This window comes from Arachis ipaensis, chromosome B05, assembly GCF_000816755.2.
Source record: "Arachis ipaensis cultivar K30076 chromosome B05, Araip1.1, whole genome shotgun sequence".
In the NCBI taxonomy this organism is placed as follows: Eukaryota; Viridiplantae; Streptophyta; class Magnoliopsida; order Fabales; family Fabaceae; genus Arachis; species Arachis ipaensis.
Window position 1 is genome coordinate 142,832,452 of NC_029789.2, and position 10,721 is coordinate 142,843,172.

At 33.5% G+C, this 10,721-nt stretch overlaps 1 protein-coding gene across 1 annotated transcript; it reads left to right on the top strand.

Annotated features, from left to right (window-relative positions):
- LOC107644577 lies at positions 8,549-10,489 on the top strand. The gene is made up of 3 exons (XM_016348466.2): positions 8,549-9,022; positions 9,524-9,872; positions 9,993-10,489. Exons 1-3 carry the CDS (start codon positions 8,654-8,656, stop codon positions 10,175-10,177), a joined length of 903 nt encoding a protein of 300 aa, XP_016203952.1. The 5' UTR covers positions 8,549-8,653; the 3' UTR covers positions 10,178-10,489.

Below are 10,721 nucleotides of genomic sequence, written 5' to 3' on the forward strand. Positions count from 1 at the left end.
TATTACAGAATATATATTTATATTTAAATATGAACAATTCGTTTAACTAAATCAATTCACTTTACGAATATTTTATCTTTCTCAACAAAATCTCCAATATTTCTTTCACTGCATGATCCAAATTCCAAAGTTCCCAATCACTCTAAGCCCGCAAAATTCCTCTTTTATATTCACTCCAAATTTTACTAGATTGTATAAGATTTAATTTAAAAAAAAATCACCCATAACAAAAAAGGGTTAAATTGTTGTATGAAATTATGAATTAGCCATCTTACCTTGTAATAAATTAACATCATAAACACAATAATTCTAGTTAAATTTGATCTTTCCCCCTTTGTTTCATATATAAAAGGAAAACATTATATATTTGGGAAAAGATATGAATTTTAATTGTGAGGAAATTATTTTAATTTTTTAATTTATTTGTGGCAATGCATATATTAATTATAATTATAAATTATACTCTTTCAACTTAAATGACTTATATAATGGTGATCTCATTTATTGTTATATATGCTAAATTGAATAAGTCATTATTACTTTTGATTTGAAATTAAATGAGAATAAAACCATATATTATCTTTTGTTCCTTAGATAATTATCTTTTGGATTTTAGATATATTATATTTTAGAATTTATATACTATTTTTATTTGAGCTTTAGAGTTTAATGGGTGTCATGCTCAAATATAAATAGGCCTTCAGGGTTTCGGTCCCCAATATACCAAAATCGCATTTGTTGCTCTTTCCCCATCAAAAGAGTTACAGTTCAGCCACCTAGGAATACACAAAGTTTTGGTTGAGAAAGATCGAAAGAATCACAAAATCCAAATCCTTCCATCAATTTCTAACTTTTATGAATAAAGGTACGCTTCCGCATTGTCTTATATTTTCATGATTCAATATGAATAATCTGGATTATTAAAATTAATTTATTCCAACAAGTGGTATTAGAGCTATCCATAATTTAATCATAAAAAATATTCAGTTTTATTTTTTTTTATTATTATCAAATCAATATATATATATATATATTGTTCACGTTATGAAATTGTTGCACGCACACGAACTTGGTCCGTATATACATACGAAATTGTTCTGCGTTGTGTGTGAGTGTCAATGTATATAAATTGGTTCGTATATGAAAGGCTTCCATATATATGCATTGTTTTTGTTTGCGTTGAACTCAGATTGCGTTCTCAGCCAATTTTATATACATGTATAATATATATATTATTCTTTCGATTATATATATACATTTTTGCGTACCGATAGTGTAAAGCATGTTCCATTTTATTTTGTTTATAAAATTGATAATTTTTTTTGAAATATTGATGGAGTATTATTGAATAATAATTGTCTAGGATCTAATTATGTATGCTATTAATTTAGTATACAATTGATTAATAATTCTTTTTGGGTTATAAGGATTATTATGTATATGTCACTTATGCGAATATTGATTTAGTCAAAAAAATATTTATATTTGGCCAAGTTATGAGTGTACATCAATAATATTTGAGTAATAAAAAATATTAATTGTTACATAAAAAAATTAGTAACAATTTGGATTATTATACCCACTTATTTTATAAAGATTTGATTTTAGAATAAATTGATTGAACATTATGCTGCCAAAGTAATCTCTTGTGAAAATTGATTTATTTAAAACATTAGGAATATGGTGTTATGTAATTCATGCGAATATTGGTCGGTCCAAAGGAAGGTCTATATTTGGCCGAATTACATACAAATATTGATAGTAAATACATGTTTGGGTAACAAATTAAGAATAAAGTAATGCTTATTATTTATGCGAACAATAATCGGTCCAAAAGAAGTTTATTGTTTGGCCAAATAATAAGCATTACACACTTTTGTTTATTTTCTATTAATTATGCGGTCAATAATCGGCCCAAAAGAAAGTTATTGTTTGGCCAATTAATAGAAAATATATGCGGTAATAAATAGGTTGCGAAGTTTAAGTCTCCATGTGCGCATTAAGTCGGTCCAAAGAAAGGCTTCATTGTGACAGGAATTTTGACAATATTTTATTACTGCAATGAGAGTATTACTTACAGTTAATTTTTCTATCCAAAGATTGAAAATTAATGTTGTTCTAGATATCTCAATATGGATTTTTTTCCATTATTTAACTAATGTTTACTGCATGTTTATTTGTTCTAATCCAGAAACTATGGTTTCAACTACCAATGTTTCTGCACAAATTAGCAGTATTCCTATGCTGAATGCTTCAAACTTTAAAGTTTGGAAGGATACCGTGGAGATTGTCCTCGGTTGTATGGATTTGGATATAGCTCTTCGAGAGGAGAAACTCACTTTCACTCCGGAAAACGTCAATGAGGCTAAAATAGAGAAGTGGGAGAGATCCAATCGAATGAGCATTATGATCATGAAACGCTCAATTCTTGAGACGTTTTGGGGCTCAATTACTGAGGATAAAGATGTCAAACAGTTTCTGAAAGATGTTGAAATTTTTTTTACTAAGAATGAAAAGGCAGAGGCAAGTAGTCTTTTGAGCAAACCTGTCTCCATGAGGTATAAAGGTAAAGGAACATAAGGGAGTACATTATGAAAATGTCTCATCTTACTTCAAAATTGAAAGCACTAAAATTAGAGTTGTCTAAAGATTTACTCGTGCATTTAATTTTGATTTCCCTTCCTGCACACTTTGAACAATTCAAAGCGAGTTATAACACTCTGAAGGACACTTGGTCCTTAAATGAGCTTATATCTCACTGTGTGTAAGAAGAAGAGAGACTACAGCAAGATAAGACTAAAAGTGCTCACATGACTTCATCTTCTTGCACACAGTGAGATATAAGCTCATTTAAGGACCAAGTGTTCTTCAGAGTGTTATAACTCACTTTAAATTGCCCAAAGTGTGCAGGAAGGGAAATCAAAATGAAATGCACGAGTAAATCTTTAGACAACTCTAATTTTAGTGCTTTCAATTTTGAAGCAAGACGAGACATTTTCATAATGTACTCCCTTATGTTCCCTTTACCTTTATACCTCATGAAGACAAATTTGCTCAAAAGACTACTTGCCTCGGCCTTTTCATTCTTAGTAAAAAATTTTTCGACATCTTTCAGAAACTGTTTAACATCTTTATCCTCAGTAATTGAGCCCCGAAACGCCTCAAGAATTAAGCGTTTCATGATCATAATGCTCATTCGATTGGATCTCTCCCACTTCTCTATTTTAACCTCATTGAGGTTTTCCGGAGTGGAAGTGGGTTTCTCCTCTCGAATAGTTATATCCAGATCCATACAACCGAAGACAATCTCCACGGTATCCTTCCAAACTTTAAAGTTTGAACCATTATAGGAATACTGCTAATTTGTGCAGAAACATTGGTAGTTGAAGCCATAGTTTCTGGATTAGAACAAATAAACATGCAGTAAACATTAGTTAAATAATGGAAAAAAAATCCTTATTGAGATATCTAGAACAACATTAATTTTCATTCTTTGGATAGAAAAATTAATTGTAAGTGATACTCTCATTGCAGTAATCAAATATTGTCACACATGAAACATTTCTTTGGACCGGCTTAATGCGCACATTGAGACTTAAACTTCGCAACATATTTATTACCGCATATATTTTCTATTAATTGGCCAAACAATAACTTTCCTTTAGGCCGATTATTGACCGCATAATTAATAGAAAATAAACAAAAGTATGCAATGCTTATTATTTGGCCAAACAATAAACTTCCTTTGGACCGATTATTGTTCGCATAAATAATAAGCATTACTTTATTCTTAATTTGTTACCCAAACATGTATTTACTATCAATATGTGTATGTAATTCGGCCAAATATAGATCTTTCTTTGGTCCGACCAATATTCGCATGAATTACATAATACCATATTTCTAATGTTTTAAATAAATCAATTTTTACAAAAGAGGCTACTTTGGCAGCATAATGTTCAATCAATTTATTCTAAAATCAAATCTTTATAAAATAAGTGGATATAATAATCCAAATTGTTACTAGTTACCTTATGTAACAATTAATATTTTTTATTACTCAAATATTATTGATGTATACTCATAATTTGGCCAAATATAGATCTTCCTTTGACTAGATCAATATTCGCATAAGTGACATATATATAATAATCCTTATATCCCAAAAGAAATTATTAATCAATTGTATACTAAATTAATAGCATACATAATTAGATCCTAGACAATTATAATTCAATAATACTCCATCAATATTTCAAAAGAAATTATCAATTTTATAAACAAAATAAAATAGAACATGCTTTACGCTATCTGTACGCAAGAATGTATATATATAATCGAAAGAATAATATATATTATACATGTATATAAAATTGGCTCAGAACGCAATCTGAGTTCAACACAAACAAAAACAATACATATATATGGAAGCCTTTCATATACGAACCAATTTATATACATTGACGCTCGAGTAAATATCCATAGTCGTCCCTGAGATTCACGCAATTACTCATACTAATTCCTAAGATCCCGATTTTCCTATTGCAGTCCTCCAGATAGAGCTCCGAGCACTCAAACTGGTCCTTGGCCATATTTCAGGTGATGACTCATCACCGGAGCGCTGACGTGGCCGCGAATTGCCACGCTGGAAGGCTCCGAAACGGCGTCGTTTTGGTTTGGTGCCCTTGATAGCCAAAAACATCGCCGTTTTGACGTTATTTAGCATGAATATCAGTTTTCTCGCCAATACAAACTTCACTCGTCTCTTCTTCTTTCACCCTCTGACTCCATCTTCGTATACTCATCAATGGCGTAGGGTTCTAATCCCTGGGTTGAAAAAGTTGAGAGAAGAAGCAAGAGGTTTTCGTTCTTCCCCTCCATCACCAGAAGCAAGAGATTCGGACTTTGTGATCGTATTTAAGGTAATCTCCCTCCTTTTTTTTTTTACTTTGCATTTTCGATTCAGTGTTGGTTGTTGATATGCAAGTTGTTTGTGTGTCTGAGGTTCGGGAGTTTTGGTGTCATTGTAGTGTCTAGGATTTGAAGGTTGGCTGGGGTTTGTGGGGTTGCTATATTTAACCAGAATGAAATAGGGATATGGTTCAAAAATGTGTTCTTGATGTGTTCATGTCACACTCCAATACCAAAGCTCATACTACATCTAAAGTCACACAGCCACCATCAATGTCAAAGACTCCTACCCAGCCCAAGGTGCCAACAAAAAAATCCCAGCTTATGAATAGTTTTCCAAATATCAGTTTAATTTTTTAGGGATTCACTTGATCCTGGAGTGATTTTTTTTTTGGCCGTCCTGTAGTAACTCTTAGACTAATTACTTCTATTTGAGGACCACTTGTTATAATCTTTTCAAGAGAATGTTGATGTTCCAAAAATTTCAGGGACAAATAATGAGCTTTTATCTTAATTTTATCTTTGTGCACTTAAGTTTTTGTAGTAAGATGAATTTAAGAGATGAGTTTTTATTTGATAGTGATTTGGATATGAGTTAAAATATACTAGTACTACAATAAATTTATCAAAGCTTACATTGTCTTGAAGTACACCATTGATTGCTATATAGTTAAGTTTGACAGCAAGATGGACTTGTTTTGCCTAAAATGTTTCCACGCTTGGCTAAATACCTCTTTGAAATTTGTGATAAATGTTGTGAAGGAGGAATTGCCTAATAATCTAGTCAGACTAGATATGTTATTTCAAAAGGCAGTGAAATCTGAAATTGACATACAGGTCTATTAATGGTTTATTGTTATACTTAGATTTTAACAAGAACTAATTGAATGGTGGAAAATTAGTTGCACTTTTAATAAGAATAGGAAAATGAAAGTGGTGTTTTTATCACAAAAAAAAAAAGAATAAAAAATAAAGTTGTGTTCTGCCAAATTTGTTGGACTTGAGGAAACTAACAACTTGATGCATTTTATTCACTAGCAACTTTGTCATTTATTTATAACATTTAGTCAGAAAACCTTTTCATCGTTTTGCAGTGTAGATCAAGTGGAAGAGAGATTTCTATTCTCATATTGTCAGGGAAATAGATTGCTATTGCATTAGTTGACCAAAGCAAATTGAGGTATAGGTTTCTTCTTATATGTTCTGTTCTTTTTGGCTTCAATACTTAATTAATGATAGCTTTTCAATAGTAACATACCCCACGTTCTTACCAACTTTTTACATGGTGCCTGTGGTAAACCAAGTTTATTCATTTGATACCATCTTTTTTAGAAGAAATTTGTCACTCCAATTGCATTGTTTATAGTTTAGCTCCCGAATCATTGTCAGATTATCTGCATATCTGTTAGGGACTTTTATAGGGATCGATTGTAAATTTTAAGGACCTTTATGGGGATAAGCATAAACGTTAGGGACTATTATGGGTCACGAATATAAAGTCAGGGTTATATATGTTTACATTTTGTTGAAGCTATATATGTATAATATTTTCTGAATCTGGCAGGGACTGATATCAGCAGTGAAAGAGGTGATACCTGATGTGCATCATATATTCTGCGTCTAGCATTTATGAAAAAATTTCAACAAGAATTGGAAGGACTTACAATTACGGGAACTTTTGTGAGAATGTGTAAGAGCAACAACATACCAAGAATTTAGAGATGGAATGGACAAGATCAAAAAGTTAAATGAGGATGCTTGGGCATATTTACAGAAGTGGCTGATGGATGTTGGACTAGAAGCTTATTCAGCCATATTTAGGAATTTCTATTTTGTGTAATTAATCTTTTTCATCGTACAATGACTAGATGGTGAATTGTGATCCAAAGGTCTTTTTGATATGCCATGCTTTTGATGAAACTACAGATAGCAGCATAATGGTTTCTAGGCTGCCTTGTACCTTCATCTTTTGTTGTTTTTTGATAAACAATGGAATTTGTCTTAATATACTATGCTTTGTGGTTTACCATTCAGGTGGAAGCAGTATTTTTTTATTTTTTTTGATAAACAATGGAATTTATCTTAACAACAGTTTCATAGTTAACAACATTTTTCATTCCATCAACAAGCAATTTTTTTTTATAAACAATGAAATTTATCTTAACAATAATTTCATAGTTAACATCATTTTTCATTCAATCAAGAAGCAGTTTTTTACATCTGTTGCTAACAGAAAATCCTAAACCACCAACTCATTCATCATTTACAATACAGGATCACCAATAACACTATCAATACAAACACAGCTAACACTAATAATTGGATAATCACTTTTTGCATTTGGACATCCTCTACCAACCTTCGAAGCCTCCAATCAAAGTTCATCTTCACTTCATCACCACACGATTCTGACTTCTCATCCTGTTCCTCATTCACAGAATCTGCCCACACAAAAAGCCCGCACCATCTTTTCCCACTTGTCTGTAACCAAGAAAGGATCAAAGTTCAGAGAGGAACAACACAAGAACAGTCAGAGGAGGAGAATCATAACAACACAAGTAATTATTCTAACCCACATTATAGTTGGGGAAGCCATAAAACGATTTGTTTGGATTCGAATCTGTTCCAGACCATTTGAGGACCAGCCTGCAGCCATAGCCACACCATTCTGGCAGGACCGATCTACTGCTCTTTGTTTGCGTTCTACTCCGGTTCCAGCTAGATGGGGAACGAACAGAGCTTCCACCTGCAGTGCTACCACCACCCATCATCGACATGAGTAGCAGCCCCAGCTGAAACTGTGTGAGAACGGGAAGAAGTGTATGAAAGAAGAAGAAGAAGAGATGAACAAGATGAAGGGATGAAGTATTTGAGAATTTGGGGATTTAGGGTTACATATAGTACGAGGGACCAATATGGGTACAAATTGTAAATTAGCCAGCTCAGCTAGCCGTTGGGAGCCCTCCAGCGTGGCAATCCGTAGCCACGTCAGCGCTCTGGTGATGAGTCATCACCTGAAATATGGCCAGGGACCAGTTTGAGTGCTCGGAGCTCTATCTGGAGGACTATAATAGGGAAATCGGGATCTTAGGGATTACTATGAGTAATTGCGTGAATCTCAGGGACGACTATGGGTATTTACTCTTGACGCTCACACACAACGCAGAACAATTTCGTGTGTATATACCGACCAAGTTCGTGTGCTTACAACAATTTCATAACGTGAACAATATATATATATATATATATTTTAATTCGATGATAATAAAAAAAATAAAATTAAATATTTTCGATAATTAAATTATGGATGGCTCTGATACCATTTATTGGAATAAATTAATTTTAATAATTCAGATTATCCATATTGAATCACCAAAATATATCATAATGCGAAAGCGGACCTTTATTTATAAAAGTCAGAAATTGATGGAAGGATTTGGATCTTGTGGTTCCTTCGATTTTCCTCAACCAAAGCCTTCTGTATTTCTAGGTGGTTGAACGACAACTCTTTTGATGAAAAAAGAGCAACAAAGGGGACTTTGGTATATTGGAAACCAAAACCCTGAAAGTCTATTTATATTTGAGCATGACACTTAATATATGTATTGCACTCATACAAATTAAAAAATTAAAATAATTTCCTAACATTAATAACAGGGGAGACAGCATCTGATATTGTTTTTTCTTAGCCACCATAGAACTCTGTATAGATAAGAGGAATTAGATTTTCAAGGTTCTTGCAATGAAGGTTCTCAATCCTTGCACTCTTGTTCTTATGAACTCCATTGCTGTTCCTTCTCGTTCTCTTCCTTTCATAAAGTCCTTCAGAGCTTCTTCAAAATCATTCCCACCATTGACATGCTTCTGCAGCATCAATAACAGTAACAGTTCAGAGTCAGAAGAGAAGAGGGTTTCTCTGACTGGGATTGTGAACGAGCAAGTTGAGGAGCTTCTGAGCAAAGAAGAGAACAAGTCAATACTTGATGGCTTGGAGAAGGCTTCTCTGAGGGTTGACATGGCCAAGAAACAACTTGCCATCATTGAAGAACAAGAACTTGCTGCTAAGAAGTTCAGGGATTATGTCAACAAGCTTGAAAGACAAGCTTCTGAGGTATATAACTATATACTATATCATATCACATCATATTGAATCCCATGTGCTATGTTATACCCTTTTCAAATGCGTTGAAATCATTGCTATCTTAGCAAGTCATAAAGGGCAGGGTTCTAAATTGTGGTTGCGGTTGTTGTGATTATGAGGGTATTACAAGTGTTGTGATGCACATTGTGGCCTTCAATTTTTTGTGATTGCAATTTGAATTTGGGTTAGTTGTTTAAATGAATTGGAACCACAATTTAAAACCGGTTTGTAGATGCTTCGCCATGACTTTGTGATCAAAAGATTTCAGCCAACAGGGGAGGGAGACAGTATATCTTTCCATGAAAAATGTAGAGATGTATTCTTAATGAATTCCTTTTTATTGAAATTACAATTCAGATTATTGCTTGTGGTTAAAAGTACATTGAAGCATTTCTAGTGCTTTTGAAATTTTTTTATAGGTTGGTTCATACCAAGTCTATGCTGATACAAATTGAATCACTGTAATGTAAGATTGCAGAATGTCAAAGAGAAATATCTGAAGCAAAAGCCCTGGTTGAGGAAGCAGAACGCGCACTCTTAGTAAGCGAGAGTGGAGCTGAAGATGGCGAAGAAATTGACCGGGACAAAGAGAGATTGGAGTCAGTAAAAGCAGCATCCATTGCTGCCCTTGTTGGCACCCTTTCAGGGCTCCCCATATGCCTCACTCAGGTCACAGACACTACTCAGCTGCTTCTCCCTTTGGCTATCAACTTCATCAGCTGCATACTGTTTGGAGTAACCTTTCGATACGCAGTAAGGAGAAACTTGGATGACGTTAATCTTAAAACAGGGGTAGCCGCTGCTTTCGGTGTTGTTAAAGGTAATCAGTCATACTTGAGGTTGAATTAGTAAGAATTTCATGACTTCATCAACTCACATAAAAGTTTGTACATCATCTTCTCTTCTTTTGTTGAAATAAAGTAACAAACTTGTGATACAGGTCTTGCAACCCTGGGTGGTGGACCAGTTCTTGAACTGAACCTTGACAGCTTCTTATCACATGCCCTAGATGGAACCATTTATGTAGCTGAGAGTTTTTTCATTTTTGTCTGTGCTGCTGTTGCTCTAGATTACTGTTTCAAGACAAGGCTTTTGAGCCCTTTTCCAATTGATAGATCCATTTAGTAACAAGTCCAGTTTTAGACATCAAACTGACATCAACTAACTAACTACCTATGCAAAAAGCCCTTCTCTATGTAGGTCACTTGCCATTAGGCTGTCACATTAGACTAATCCGATTTTTAAGTGCTAGTTGAAGAAGAGAAGTAATATGGTTATATCTTTTGGGCTTTGCACTACGAACTTGTGTTGTTGCAGTAGTCAAGTTACTGCAATTGATGACAACCACACCCTTTGTAAATTTCGGTTAAGCTAATGAATATGTTGTTATACTGTGACACTTCTATCATAATATGATCATTTCCCATTTAAGAGTTATTGCTTTTATTCTGACTTTGTTGGTTTTGATAACTTTGTATTCAAGGAGGGAAAGAAACCCTTCAAACTACATTTTTTAAGTGAAGACCTGTTTCATATGACATTAGTCATTAGCTTTGGCTGACTTTTATACAGAGAACTTCAAAAAATTATGACAAGGTCTTCAAAAGCTACATGAATTAAGCATACAGGAGGAACTATGTACAACAGTTAGGATAATCTTTCAAGGGTC

Bases quoted from the DNA above. Each gene is read 5' to 3' on its own strand.
- LOC107644577 (XM_016348466.2), top strand. From the start codon at position 8,654: ATGAAGGTTCTCAATCCTTGCACTCTTGTTCTTATGAACTCCATTGCT. The intron at 9,023-9,523 runs GTATATAACTAT...CTGTAATGTAAG, and splicing joins TTGAAAGACAAGCTTCTGAG to ATTGCAGAATGTCAAAGAGA. The intron at 9,873-9,992 runs GTAATCAGTCAT...CTTGTGATACAG, and splicing joins TGCTTTCGGTGTTGTTAAAG to GTCTTGCAACCCTGGGTGGT.